The 15,927-nt window shown below is 41.8% G+C and overlaps 1 protein-coding gene across 5 annotated transcripts in view; it reads right to left on the reverse strand.

Annotated features, from left to right (window-relative positions):
* ADNP2 (ADNP homeobox 2) overlaps positions 1–15,927 on the reverse strand; it is a 29,669-nt gene that overhangs the window by 7,384 nt on the left and 6,358 nt on the right. For 3 of the 5 annotated variants that reach the window (XM_045378171.3, XM_045378172.3, XM_065533575.2), the window contains exon 2: positions 13,853–13,973. In XM_045378171.3, the coding sequence (XP_045234106.2) occupies positions 13,853–13,960 (108 nt within the window). In that variant the 5' untranslated portion in view covers positions 13,961–13,973. Of the gene's footprint in view, positions 1–5,866; positions 6,077–13,852; positions 13,974–14,724; positions 15,729–15,927 lie in introns of those variants that run through there. The other 2 variants (XM_045378173.3, XM_065533576.2) reach the window with 2 other exon arrangements.

Genomic DNA, 15,927 nt, shown 5'->3' on the forward strand with positions numbered 1-15,927 from the left:
ATAAGGCCAGGCACGGTGGCTCACGCTTGTAATCCCAGCACTTTGGGAGGCTGAGGAGGGTGGATCACTTGAGGCCAGGAGGTCGAGACCAGCCTGGCCAACATGGCAAAACTCCATCTCTACTGAAAAATACAAAAATTAGCTGGGCATGGTGACACAGGTCTGTACTCCAAGCTACTCGGGAGGCTGAGGCAGGAGAATTGATTGAACCCGGGAAGTGGAGGTTGCAGTGAACCGCACTCAAGCCTGGGAGACAGAGCAGGGCACTCTTGAAAAAGAAAAGAAAAAAGAGAGAGAGAGAAAGAGAGAGAGACAGAAAGGGGGAGGGGGAGGGAAAAGGGGAGAGAGAAAGAGAAAGAAAAGGAAGAAGAGGAAAAGGAAAAGGGAAAGGGAAAAGGAAAAGGAAAGGAAAGGAAAGAACGAACCTGATGAGATTACTCGGTACCTTAGAAATCCACAGGGGAAGAGAGAAATGAAAGTGCAGTCACCCCTCGCTATGGGGACTGGTTCCACGACCACCTGGAGGCACCAAATCCAAGACTGCTCAAGCCTCTTATGTTAAATCATGCAGTTACTTGCACATATGTAACCTATGCACATCTTCCTACTCACCTTGTTTAGAGAACAATGACAAGAAAACAAGTCTGTACATGTTCAGTACAGATGCAACCATCCATTTTCTCCCCCAAATATTTTCAACCCACAGCTGGTTTAATCAACAGATGCAGAACCCCTGGATATAGACAGACTATAAAGCTCTCAGCAAGTTTTGATGGAGTACCCTTTAAGTATGAGAATGAGGAAAAGGTTGAAATAATCAAAGTCAAAATTACAGATTCATAAGAAATAAACAGAGGAGACCTCCCAACAAGTAACTATCTACATCCTTTATACGTATGCAAAGCCTAAACGTAAGGATTCTAAAACCCATGTAGCTTCATGAGTACATATAAAGAAACAAAAAAGTACTTCAAAGTAAAAGAATCTTCATCTGGGTTGGTTCCAAGTCTTTGCTACTGTGAATAGTGCCGCAATAAACACACGTGTGCATGTGTCTTTATAGTAGCATGATTTATAACTCATCATTTACATTAGGTATTTCTCCTAATGCTATCCCTCTCCCATTCCCCCCACCCCACGACAGGCCCCAGAGTGTGATGTTCCCCGCTCCGTGTCCAAGTGTTCTCATTGTTCCATTCCCTCCTATGAGGGAGAACATGTGGTGTTTGGTTTTCTGTCCTTGCAATAGTTTGCTCAGAATGATGGTTTCCAGCTTCATCTATGTCCCTACAAAGGACATGACTCATCCCTTTTTATGGCTGCCTAGTATTGGCACGTGTATACGTATGTAACAAACCTGCACGTTGTGCACATGTATCCTAGAACTTAAATAAAAAAAAAGAATCTTCATCTTGAACACACTCTTTTTAAACTATACCTTACTGCTATTGTTCAATCCATTTGTCTTAGGGAATGAAAGAAAAGCATTTTTATCTTACTCTTTAAATATTTTTCAAAGCAGTTAAAGATCTAGAACATGTAGAGGGTTTTTTCCTCAGATGGAATCAATCATTTTACACTCAAAAAGTTACACTTGCTAGAGAGAGAAAACTATGCAAAAGACCTATAGTGTAGACAACGGTGTCAGGACAAACCTCACCATCAGCTGAAAGAGGCAGCAGTGTGAGAAACACAGTGCATACTGGAGACTCTCAGGGGCAGGTGAACACGGAGAGAAGAGGAGCACGCAGGTCCTAGAAAGGGGTCCAGAGGCCAGAAATGCATGAGCCGAGACCTCCCACAGGAGCAGCATCCTCAGAGCAGGGGTTCAACGGCTGACTTCCAAAGCCTGCCGGCAGCAGGTAGGGAAGGGAGGAAAGGTAGAAGGAAGGCCTCCACCTTGCATTCAGGTAAAATGGCCTAAGACAAAATAATTACAAGCTCCACAGAACAGGAATCTACCTCATCCTTTTGTAGTCATCACTAATTCAACCCTCAAATATTTCCTTTTGGACTCTGGGGATCCAACCATGAATAAGACAGATGTGATCCCAACCTCACAGAGTTTCACAATTGAGAAACGCCGATATTTTGTAAAATTTTTCTTCACAAGAAAAGACTGCTTTCATGGGTGATAGGTGCTATGAATAATAACCGTGAAGTGGTAAAGGAGTATAAAGCAGAGAGCTCCAACTGTGTCTGCCTGACCCGAGCGTGACGTGGGCAGGGGGCTGGGGTGGCTAACATGACAGGGAGGGGACAGGAGAGAGAGAACAACAACAAGGCCTGGGGCAGAATCCAGATGCAGGGCAGCAGAAGGTTTTAAATAACAATGTTTTAAAAAGTGAAAATCAGACACTAAGTGAGAAGGCGTACAAGAAAAACATTTTCCATTTCTATCTAAAATTTTAAAGTCCATGTGGCCCGAGATTACTTTTCTTGAGTTGAAAGAAGTAAAAATCTACTCCCGTTTTGCTCTCAGCTACTTCCCAAAGCGTGTAGAAAGTGTAGTCATACAAAGCACTTCACCTGTGCAGCACAGCTCACTTGTTTAAAAGTGCAAACTGTATTAAGAAGTGAGCATAAAGAGGTATCAAGTCCATAATCGCATGGTGTGGACAGTCCTGTGAGGTAATAGTGCATTCAGAATTAGCTCACGACGCCAACTTCAGAACCTACAGAAAAGTACAAGTACAAATGCTCAAAAACAAATGACACAAATGCTCAAAGAAGGGACCCACCCTCACAGGCCCTTTAGGGGAGGGGTCATGACAAGAGCACCAGGAGCACCTGGATGCTGTAACATTTGAGCATCAGAAAGACAAACGGCTGGAGAGACCCAAACACACGAAGTCACAGGAGAGCCACAGAAGTGCTCAAGAAAGAAAAAAAGGCACTTCACGAATCACCATTTGGAAAGGTTAACTAACTACTCACTTTGAAAAGGATAAAACTATCCTGCCTTTCCCAGAGAAACCAAACAGTCCCAACTGCTGAGTAACAAGAGTTTACAGAAGAAAGTCTGCTAACAATCCACAAGTGACAGAATCAGAAAGACCTCACTCACAGCAAGTCCCCCAGTAAAACCACCATCTAGGACCAGGATTATCAACAGTTGTTAAATGCATTCCATTCCAGGCCACAGAAAGAATGTAATACACACAAAGACCAGACTGCCACCTACTGTAGTGAAGCAACAAAATATGACTGGGGTCCCTGAAGTGACACAAGCAGCACAGAACATCATATATATATTCTAGCCCAAAATGCTTAACTTGAATCAACTGGGCCTTTCAGTAGAAGTTCTCATTTAAAAGCAGCTCAGGGGACAGGGGACTAAGCTGAAACAACACTACAAGAAAGTACCAGACAGATCTGGAAGGAGGGGTATCTCTGCAGGACAAGAGGCTGGTCTGGCCAAGGGAAAGCACTGCGAACCCAACCACTAGATGTAACAGGGTCCACACGGTTTCTGGCTTACATAAACCGAGTGTAAAAAATGTTCTGGGGGTCGCGTGCGGTGGCTCACGCCTGTAATCCCAGCACTTTGGGAGGCTGAGGTAGGCGGATCATCCGAGGTAAGGAGTTCGAGACCAGCCTGGCCACATGGTGAAACCCCGTCTCTCCTAAAAATACAAAAACTAGCTGGGCATGGTGGTGGGTGCTCCTAATCCCAGCTACGCGGGAGGCTGAGGCAGGAGAACTGCTTGAACCCAGGAGACAGAGGTTGCAGTGAGCCGAGATTGCACCACTGCACTCCAGCCTGGGTGATAAGAGTGAAACTCCACCTCAAAACAAAAACAAACAAACAAAAAAAAGTTCTGGGTAAAACTGAAGAAATCTGAGTATGGACTGTGTATTAAATAAGGTGAACATGTAATACATGACAAGACAGAAGAGAGTGAAAAAAGCAAGTGATAAAATAGCTAATCAATACAATCTCATGGGAAGAACGATAACATACAGAAATAAACAGCTAAACAATACGATGTTAATGGTGGCAACTTCTGAATGACAGAAATGTGGCATTTTAAATTTCATTTTCTAATTAAAAACGGTTACCCGCATTTTCAAACATTCATATAGTATTATTTTTATAACAATGATTACTTTCAATATAAAAAAACTACAGAAAAATAGTTAATACAATTACCTTTAACTCTACGATAGATAGTATGTGGCTTATCAAGTCAATTCAGAACTAACAAGAAAAAGACAAGTTATAAAAAGATTTCTTTTTATTTATTTATTTATTTTGAGACAGAGTGTTGCTCTGTTGCCCAGGCTGCAGTGCAGTGGCACAATCTCAGCTCACTGCAGCCTCCACCTCCCGTGTTCAAGCAATTCTCCTGCCTGAGCCTCCCAACTAGCTAGGACTACAGGCACATGCCGCCATGCCCGGCTGCTTTTTGTATTTTTAGTAGAGACGGGGTTTCACCATGTTGGCCAGGCTAGTCTTGATCTCCTGACTTCGTGATCCACCCACCTCAGCCTCCCAAAGTGCTGGGGTTACAGGTATGAGTCACCACACCTGGCCAAGTTATTACAAAGATTTCTACTGAAAATTAGGTTATTTTCAGAACTATCTTAAAAGATGAAGTATACAACATGTGGGTCCTTTATTCTGATTCCAACAAAGAGCAAAAACATTTGAAACAAAGAGAAATAAGCATAAACACTAGGAAACACAAAGGAACTTTAAGTACATCTTAAAAACCAGCACACAAGAATCTAAGCACACAATTAAAAGATGCTGCTAGAGCAGCAGAAATGAATAAAGAAGGCTTGGAATTAAGAAGAGCCCCACAGTAATTATGAAATCATTATCACCCAATAGAAAGCAAGAATTCACTATTTCAAAATAGACAAAAGAAATAAGCCACTATCCCACCATATTGACCTTGTGATAAATTTGCACAGGGTCTCCTGAAGACTTTTTCTGAGCACTGATGCTCTCATGTGTGAGAAAACCAGTGGGACTTTTCCACTGGTTCACTAGTGGGAACCACTGAAAGAAGAAGGTAAAACAACTGTCAAAATGCCAGAGAGTCCACTGGGAGAGGGGAATGACCCCTTAATACAGTGACGTGAGTCAAGTCCTCACAGCGAGGTCTGTCTCCACAGTCCCAGGCCGTCCAGACCCACTCTAGCAATGCTTAAAAATTCCAAGTGCCTTAAACATGTTCTAGAACAAAACCCAAATATATTTAAAGGAAACAACAAAATCTAGCACCCATAAAACACGATGTCCAGCATGTAGCCAAAAACTGCCAATCAGAAAACAAAAAACAAAAACTGCCAGTCATACAAAGAAGCAGAAAAATATGACCCAACACCAGGAGAACAAGAAATTACAGAAAACATGAATGCAACGAGAGAAGTGAAAGACAGTGAAAGATGGATGGTAAACTGCACTTCCACGAACGAAAAATGCACTATCATGAAAAATACAACGCATGGGATTAAGAGCAGATTAGATGCTGCCAAAGACTAGTAAATCTGAAGACAAAGCAAGAGAAATACTCACACACACACATACACACAAAAACACACCTGAAAAAAACCCAACAACGGCATCAATGAGCTACAGGGCAGTATCAAGGAGCCTAACATACAGGAGTCCCCCCCTTATCGGCACAGGACATGTTCCAAGACCCCAGTGGATGCTGACACTGTGGACAGTGCCAAATGCTACATACACTACGTTTTTTTCCTGCACAGACATATCTACAATAAAATACAACTTATAAATTAGATTTGGTACAGGACATCGGTACAGGAAGGTATTAACAACAATAAAATGGAACAACTGTAACAATACACAGTAATAAAAGTTATGTGAATGTGGTCTCTCGAGGTATCTTACCGTACTGTGCTCACCCTTCTTGTGGTGATGGGAGATGACACGATGCCTGTGTGGCGCCCACATGACAAGATGAGGTGAGGTGAAAGTAGAGCTCGGTGGTGCGATATCTCAACACACTCCTCAGAATGTCATGGAACTTAAAATGTATGAATTATTTCTGGAATTTTCCATATAGTATTTTCAAACCATGGTTGACTGTGGAAAGCAAAACTGAGAATACGGGGGAACTATTATATGTGTAATTGAGTATCAGGGACAAAGTGGGGAGGGGAAGAAAAACTATTTGAAGAAATGATGCCACAAAATTTTCCAAATCTGATGAAAACCATAAACACACAAAATCGAGAAGCTCACCAGACTCCAAGCAAAAGAAACACAAAGAAAACCAAACCAAGGCACATTATAATCAAAGTATTAAAAATACAGAGAGGAACAAAGATGACAGAAAACATATTGTTGGAAAAAATGCCAGCCAGAAGACAATAGAGTGAAATCTTTAAAATATTAAAAGGGAAAAAAACTAGAATTCCACACCTAGCAAAAATATCTTCCTTCCTAAAAGAAAGACAACTTTTTTTAGAGAGAAAGTATAGTGAGTTAATTAAGCACATCAGCACTACAAAATATGAAGTTCTTCAGGAGGCAGAGGAAATGCCTCGTGATGGAAATACACATCTACACAAAGGGATGAAGAGTATCATCAATGACATGTAGATCAATATAATTTTTTTCTTTTTTACCGTTTAAAATAAAAGTAACAACATATTGTAAGATTTCTAACATGTGGAAGAAAACAACAGAACAAAGGCTGGAAGAAGACATTACAGCACACTGCTCTAAGGTTCTAATACTACCGATGAAGTAGTAGGATATGAAGAAAGTCAGCGAAAGATGTATAGCTAATAACTCAATAATAGAGATAAAATGGAATCATAAAAAATATTCAATCCAAAAGAAAGCAGAAAAAGAGTGAAAACTAAAGAACAGATGAGACAAGCAAAAAAACAAACACCAAGATGGGAGATTTAAAACCAACCATATCAATAATCACATTAAATAACAAGGACTGGCAAACTTCTTCTGTAAAGGACAGGTTAATAAATAGTTTAGGTTTTGCTGCCTATAGAGTCTCTGATACAATTACTCAATCCTGCCACACTGTGCACAAAAGCAGCCTTGGACAATATATTAAACTAATGAGAATAGCTATTCCAATAAACTTTTAATTAAAAAAAATTTTTTTGAGACAGGGTCTCACTCTGTCGCCCAAGCTGGAGTGCAGTGGTGTAATCATGATTCACTGCAGCCTTGAACTCCTGCGCTCAAGGGATCCTCCCACCTAAGCCTCCAGAGTAGCTGAGACTACCAGTGCATACGACCACACCTATTTTTTTTTTTTTTTTTAAGACGGAGTCTCACTCTGTCACCCAGGCTGGAGTGCAGTGGCACATTCCCGGCTCACTGCAAGCTCCGCCTCCCAGGTTCACGCCATTCTCCTGCCTCAGCCTCCCGAGTAGCTGGGACTACAGGCGCCTGCCACCAAGCCCGGCTAATTTTTTGTACTTTTAGTAGAGATGTGGTTGCACCATGCTACCCAGGATGGTCTCCTGACCTCGTGATCCACCTGCCTCAGCCTCCCAAAGCACTGGGATTACAGGCGTGAGCCACCGCGCCCGGCCTATTTATTATTTTAAAGACAGAGTCTTGCTATGTTGTCCCAGCTGGTCTAAAACTCCTGGCCTCAAGCAGTCCTCCCACTTCAGCCTCCCAAAGTGCTGGGATTACCACTGCACCTGGCCCCAATAAACTGTATTTACAAAAACAGGCAGCAAGCCCAACTTGACCCATGGGCTATAGTTTGCCAATCCCTGGGTCTAGATACTCAAAAGGCACAGACTAACAGGTTGGGTAACAAAGCAAGACCAATTACATGCTGTCTATTAAAACTTTAAATATAAAGTCATTTTGGATTAAAGGTTTAAAAATAAAAAAATATGTACCATGTATGATATTCAGAAATATACATTTGGTCTTCATCCCTATTTCCTGACATACAACTCCTAAAACCCTTGGAATCTCCTAAATCAGATTAACTTGTAGTTAGGCCTATATATTATGAAATTTTTGAAAATTCAAGCAATACAGAAGTTTTTATAGAAAAATTACAAAATAGACACAAAACAAGAAAATAAGATTCACGAGTAAACCATTACCCTGAAATATTCAGAATTAACAGTTACGTTAATTTTTGTCTTTTTGTGTTCTAATGCGCCACTGCACTCCAGAATGGGCGACAGAGCAAGACTCCGTCTCAAAAAAAAAAAAGAAACAGAGTATGTTCACAAATAGGAAGACAATGTTGTTAAGATGTCAATAATCCCCAAAGTAATATAAAACACAATCCTTATCAAAGTTCCAACAGTCTTCTTTGCAGAAATGAAAAAGTCTATCCTCATATTCATATGAAATTACAAGGGGCCCCAAAAAGCCAGAACAATACTGAAATAATACAATTGGAAGACTCACATTTCCCAATTTCAAAACTTATTATAAAACTTACTATTTGTTTAAATCAAAACAGTATAGGGGCCGGGCACAGTGGCTCACGCCTGTAATCCCAGCACTTTGGGAGGCTGAGGTGAGTGGATCACTTGAGGTCGGGAGTTTGGGATCAGCCTGGCCAACGTGACAAAACCCCATCTCTACTAAAAATACAAAAATTAGCCAGGCGTGGTCGTAGGCACCTGTAATCTCAGCTACTTGGGAGGCTGAAGCAGGAGAATCACTTCTTGAACCTGGGAGGCAGAGGTTGCAGCAAGCCAAGATCGTGCCACTGCACCCCAGCCTGGGCGACAGAGCAAGACTCAGTCTCAAAAGAGGAAAAAACAAAAACAGTATAGGATTGGTATAAGGACAGACATATAGATCAATGGAATATAATTGAGAGTATGGAAATAAACCCATATATCCAGGACCAACTGATTTTTAATAAGGGTGCCAAGTCCATTCAATAGGGAACAAGCAGTCTCTTGAAGAAATGGTGCTGCAACAACTGAATTTCTATCTACATGTAAGAGAACAACACTGGACTCCTACTTTACACAATATATAAGAATTAACTCAAAACAGACCAGCGACCTAACATGAGAACTACAACCACAAAACTCTTAGGAAAAACACAGGAGAATATCTTCATGACCGTGGACTTGGCAATGGATCCTCAGATACGACCTAAAAACACCAACAACAAAAGAAAAAAATAGATAAATTGGACTTCATCAAAATTAACAACTTTTGTGCAACAAAAGATCCAATTAAGAAACAGGGTAAGAACCTGCCAACAGGCATTTTTCCAAAGAAGATATACACATGGTTTACAAGCACAGGAAAAAATGCTGAAATGCATTTGTGTCTAAGAAAAGGCACATCGAAACCACCATGAGATTCCACTTTACACTATTAGGGTGGCAAGTGAGGGAGGGAGAAAGGAAAAGGAAGAGGGACAGAAGGAAGGAAGCAGGAAGGGAGAAAGGAAGGGAAGAAAGAAAAAAATAAGTGCTGGTAATGATGTGAACAGATTTAATTCTTGTACACCTCTGGTAGGAATGTAAAATGGTACACTTTCACTGTGAAAAGTTTGGCAGTTCTTTGAAAAAGTAAACAATAACTATATGACCCAATAATTCCACTCCTAGGTATATACACCCGAAATAACTGAAAACAGTGACTCAAACAAATATTGTGCACCAAGGTTCATTGTAGCACTATTCACAATAGCCAAAAGGTAGAATCAATCCAAATGTCCACCAACAGATCGAGACCATCCTGGCCAACATGGTGAAACCCCATCTCTACTAAAAAATACAAAAATTAGCTGGGTGTGGTCATACGTGCCTGTAATCCCAGCTACTCAGGAGGCTGAGGCAGGAGAATCACTTGAACCAGGGAGTCAGAGATTGCAGTGAGTCAGAGATTGCGCCACTGCACTCCAGCCTGGTGACAGAGTGAGACTCCATCTCAAAAAAACATAAATGAATAAAAGAAAATACTAGTCATGGGCCATGTGCAGTGGCTCACACATATATTAATCCCAGCATTTTGGGAGGCCAAGGCAAGCGGATCACTTGAGCCCAGCAGTTCGAGACTAGCCTGAGCAACATGGTGAAACCTTAACTTTATAAAAAATGCAAACAAAACGTACCCAGGTGTGTGGTGGTGCGCACCTATAGTGCCAGCTACTCAGAAAGCTGAGTTGTGAGGATGATCTGAGCCCAGGAAATCAAGGCTGCAGTGAGCCGTGATCGTACCACTGCACTCCAGCCTGGGTAAAAGAGCGAGACCCTGTCCAAAAAAAAAAAAAGAAAAGAAAAAAATATACCAGTGAGGGCCAGCTCCATGGGCATGTAACTAGCACAGCTGCACAAAGCCTGCACTCGAGGGATTTAATGCTCAGCAGTAACCATCATGAATTCTTAACAATTTACCTTTGAATTTGTGTTTTATATTATGAAAGTGAACTCTGATGGGACATGGAGCATACGCCAAGGGCTTGGAGTCTCAGCTCACACATGGTCTGCCTCCTTTACCCTTTCCAGGGTCAGGGCTGAAACTGCTCTCTGCCTTGCCCTCACCCCAAAGCCCACCTGGCCTCAGCCTTCCTCCCAGTCCCCAACCCTATAACCACTCTCTCACTCACATCTTCCACCTAAGACCGTACCAGGTTGTCAAGAGGTCCACATTTCACTGTAGCCCCAAACAGGGGACTGGCACAGATTGGGGGTTGGGGGGAGGTGGCTAGATGCCACACTTGCTGTGGCATCTCAGTGTGCAGCAAGGGGGCAAGCATCCCCGTCCTGCACTGGCAGCACCAAGGTACGTTTGGCAGGCAACTTGACAAGCGTCCCTCACCCATCCCAGATCCAATGTTAATTTCTGATCAGATGTTAACTTTTATAAAAAAACAACTCCTGGCCGGGCACGGTCGCTCGTGCCTGTAATCCCAGCACTTTGGGAGGCCGAGGTGGGCAGATCACAAGGTCAGGAGATCAAGACCATCCTGGCTAACACGGTAAAACCCCGCCTCTACTAAAAATGCAAAAACTTAGCCAGGCGTGGCGGCGGGCGCCTGTAGTCCCAGCTGCTTGGGAGGCTGAGGCAGGAAAATGGCGTGAACCCAGGAGGCAGAGCTTGCAATGAGCCGAGATCGAGACACTGCACTCTAGCCTGGGTGACTGAGTGAGACTCTGTCTCAAAACAAACAAACAAACAACAACAAAAAAAACAACTCATGAAGAGTTTCTATGTGTAGCAGGGTTTAGACATAGTTTAGAAAATATTAGGTGTGTCGAAGAGTCTACCTTTCCTAAAGCTTAACTTTTCTCAGCCAGCCTATTGACATTAGCCTCCTATTGGAGGTGTTAACTCTTGCTAAGATTGAAGTCACATGTGCTGTGGAAATCTTATGAGAAGGCAGAGTGACATACCACTCTGAAATCTGAAACACACAGCAAGGCAGTGGTGAGGATGATGGACAGGTAGTTCCCTCGGTTCCTCTTCTCTTTACAGGGCTGGTTCTCCAGTCAACTTGGAATTTTTTTTTTTTTTTTTTTTGAGACAGAGTCTCTCGCTCTGTCACCCAGGCAGGAGTGCAGTGATGCCATCTCAGCTCACTGCAAGCTCCGCCTCCCAGGTTCAAGCTGTTCTCCTGCCAAAGCCCACCAAGAGGCTTCCAATAAATCTTCTTTTGTATAAATTGGTCAGATTGGTTTCTGCTGCTTGAAAACAAAGAACTCTAATTGCTGTGCTGGATTAAGAATAAATGCATTTGACATGGAAAAAGGTTCCTACTATGAGGTTCAGTGAAAAAAGAAACAGCAGCTAGTACAGTATCTTACACAATTTGACTATATCCTTTTAAGAAACAAATGTGGAGGCCAGGCGCGGTAGCTCACGCCTGTAATCCCAGCACTGTGGGAGGCCGAGACGGGTGGATCACGAGGTCAGGAGATCGAGACCATCCTGGCGAACACAGTGAAACCCCGTCTCTACTAAAACTACAAAAAACTAGCCGGGCGAGGTGGCGGGCGCCTGTAGTCCCAGCTACTCGGGAGGCGGAGGCAGGAGAATGGTGTAAACCCGGGAGGCGGAGCTTGCAGTGAGCCGAGATCCGGCCACTGCACTCCAGCCTGGGCAACAGAGCAAGATTCCGTCTCAAAAAAAAAGAAATAAATGTGAATATATCCCATTTTTAAAAATCTATACATATATAACAATGTTAATTCTGGATATTTCAGGGTAATGGTTTACGCGTGAGTCTTACTGTCTTGTTTCTGTGTCTGTTTTCTAATTTTTCTATAAAAAAATTCTGTATTGCTTGAATTTTCAAAAATTTCATAATATATAGGCCCAACTACAAATAAAATTTTCTCCCCAAAATAGTTTTAATAATTCAACAGTTAATCTAACAGTTTTAAGCCATTCAAATCTCTTAATTTTCCCTTGTGAAGTACCATATCTCTCTGTTAATAAAGTCTTGGAAAGAAAAAGTAAACAGTTGTGAACAAATTCAGGTAAGTAAGCACATTCTCAGGCTAAGGAAGCAAAAGTTCATGAGTCATGTTCAGTTCTGGTCAAGTCAAAAACAAAGGACTCTAGGATGAGAAACTTTCATTGTTACTGACATGTTACCTAAAAAGAAAACAAACTTCCTAACAGAATTCCACCTTAAAAAATTGAATTGACATTAAAAGAAGACTAAAGAGACATGACAACCAAATACATATCTGATCCTAGACTAGATTTATTAACGAAGGGGAAAGCAAGGCTATAAACGATTAGACAAAACAAAAATATCATTACCAATGACTACAAGGATATATAAGAACTCTTTTTATTTTTTTTTTTGAGACAGAGTCTCACTCTGTCACCCAGGCTGGAGTGCAGTGGCGCTAACTCGGCTCACTGCAACTTCTGCCACCCAGGTTCAAGCAATTATTGTGCCTCAGCCTCCTGAGTAGCTGCGACTACAGGCACCCGCCACCACATCCGGCTAATTTTTGTGTTTTCAGTAGAGACAGGGTTTCACCATGTTGGCCAGGCTGGTCTCGAACTCCTGACTTCAAGTGATCCACCCACCCCAGCCTCCCAAAGTGCTGAGATTACAGGCATGAGCCACCATGCCCGGCCAGGATATACAACAACTTTTATTTAACATTTTTTAAAACTATATATGCCAACTATATATTCTCAATGTTATAAGGACAGACAAAATTTTAGGAAAACTTTTCTGAAATCACATATACAACTACACAAATCAGGATTTTAAAAAAAAAAACCCTATCGGCCGGGCGCGGTGGCTCACGCCTGTAATCCCAGCACTTTGGGAGGCCGAGGCAGGCGGATCACAAGGTCAGGAGATCGAGACCACGGTGAAACCCCGTCTCTACTAAAAATACAAAAAATTAGCCGGGCGCGGTGGCGGGCGCCTGTAGTCCCAGCTACTCAGGAGGCTGAGGCAGGAGAATGGCGTAAACCCAGGAGGCGGAGCTTGCAGTGAGCCGAGATCGCGCCACTGCACTCCAGCCTGGGCGACAGAGCGAGACTCCGTCTCCAAAAAAAAAAAAAAAAAAAAAAAACCTATCATTTCATTCATGCATGCCCATTTGTTGATTGCTCTAACAATACTGGGAAATTAAGTTAGTTTTCTTTTGCTAAAATAAAAAATAAATCACATTTCTCTCAAACATCAAAAACAATTTTTTAATAACTAATGACTAGAAAAATCCCCTCCTTAAAGTAGCTTAAAAACCTGAACAGCTTACATAGCTCACTTTATGTCATAAAGACATAAATAAGTACTAATGAGGCTTTCCCACAGTCATCTGAAGTATAATAGCAATTTCCATTTTGAGGAATCTCACCCACTTTTCGAAAACCCCAGTTCAAATCTCACCTCCATATTTCAGTTGGCTACTTATGTCCTCTTACCTTCAGTAACTCCTTGCAGCTGTCAAGCCCAATATCCACAAGAATACCTTTCACCTTTTTTCGCACCTTTCTGATGTTGTCAAGATTTTCCACAGGAATTTGAAACATTTTTGAAATTTTCCTTAAAAGGAAAGAAAACAAAACTGTAATAAGTACATGTATATAATACACAAAAATACATTTTTTGACAGGGTTGGTAAAACACTAGGATTAGAGTATAATTTTCAACAAATTGTTGCAGAACAAGCGAACATTCATATGCAAATGAATGAGGTGGACCTCTTCCTTACACCATATACAAAAATTAACTCAAAAGTGGATCACACCTATATGTAAGACCTAAAACTATAAAACTCTTACAAGAAAACACAAGCATAAACATTCACGACCTTAGATTCATTAAGGAATTCCTAGATAGGACACCAAAAAGCACCAGTAATGAAAGAAAAAATAGGTATGATGGATTTTATCAAAATTAAAAATTTTTATGCTTCAAAGGACACCATCAAAAAAGCAAAAACCCACAAAACGGGAGAAAATAGTTGCAAACCATATTTCTTTCTAATAAGGAACTTATATGCAGAATACAGATAACTCTTGTATCTCAATAATAAAAACACAGATACCCAGTTTACAAATGGGCAAAGGATCTGAACAGACCCTTCTCCAAAGAAAAATATCCATTAAGGTACATGAAAAGATGCTCAGGCAGGGGACAGTGGCTCACGCCTGTAATTCCAGCACCTTAGGAGGCTGAGGTAGGCAGATCAGGCAGACTGTCTGAGCTCAGGAGTTAAGACCAGCCAGGGCAACATGGTGAAACCCTGCCTCTACAAAAAATACAAAAATTAGCCCGGCATCCTGGTGCACACCTGTAGTCCCAGCTATCCAGGAGGCTGGAGTGAGAGGATCACCTGAGCCCAGGAGGTAAGGCTGCAGTGAGTCTGATCATGCCACTATATTCCAGCCTGGTCAACAGAGTGAGACCCTGTCTTAAAACAAAACAAAACAAAACAAAATGCTCAACATCATTAGCCATTTGGTGAAATGCAAATCAAAACCACAAAGAGATACTATGCCCACCAGGATACCTATAAAGAAAAAAAAAAAAGAAACGTGTTGGCAAGGACATGGAGAAACTGGAACTCTCATACATTCCTAACTGTAATGTAAACCAGTGCAGCCAGTCTTGGTGTGTGCCTGAAAACAGTCTGGCTGTCCCACAAAAGATTAAAAATATACGTAACATATGAACCAGCAATTCCACTCAAGAGAAATGAAAAGCATACATCTACACAAAAACTTACATAAGGATGTTCATGAAAACACTATTCAATCACCAAAATGTGTGAACAACCCAAATGCCCCCAGATTGGGGCATTTGATAAATAAACTGATGACTGGATAAATAAAATGTGGCATATCCATACAATAGATTATTTGGCCATAAAAGAAATGAAAAACATACATGCTACAATATGGATGAACCTTGGAAATATGCTAAGTAAAAGAAGCCAGACACAAGGATTATATGCTTCTATTTATATGAAGTGTCCAGAACAGGCAAATCCATGGAAAGCACAACAGTGGGCCAAGCGCAGTGGCTCACGCCCGTAATCCCAACACTCTGGGAGGCCAAGGTGGGTGGATCACCCGAGGTCAGGAGTTCAAGACCAGCCTGGTCAACATGGTGAAACCCCGTCTCTACTAAAAATACAAAAAATTAGCTAGGCGCCTGTAATCTCAGCTACTCAGGAGGCTGAGGCAGGAGAATCACTTGACCCTGGGAGGTGGAGGTTGCAGTGAGCCGAGGTCGCGCCACTGCACTCTAGCCTGAGCCACAAGAGCGAAACTCCACCTCAAAAAAAAAAAAAAAAAAAGCACAGCAGTGGCTGCCAGGGCTGGGAGAACTGGGAAGTGATGGAAGCAGGGCTTCTTCGTTCTGAATTCAACTGTGGTGATGTATATACGATGTGAACGTGCTCACAGCCATTCACTGTACACCTTAAATTGGTGAATTGTATGGTATGTAAATTATATCTCAAGCTGTTTAAAACAGTATTTAAAAAGGCATA

Source organism: Macaca fascicularis, chromosome 18 (assembly GCF_037993035.2).
Source record: "Macaca fascicularis isolate 582-1 chromosome 18, T2T-MFA8v1.1".
Lineage (NCBI taxonomy): Eukaryota > Metazoa > Chordata > Mammalia > Primates > Cercopithecidae > Macaca > Macaca fascicularis.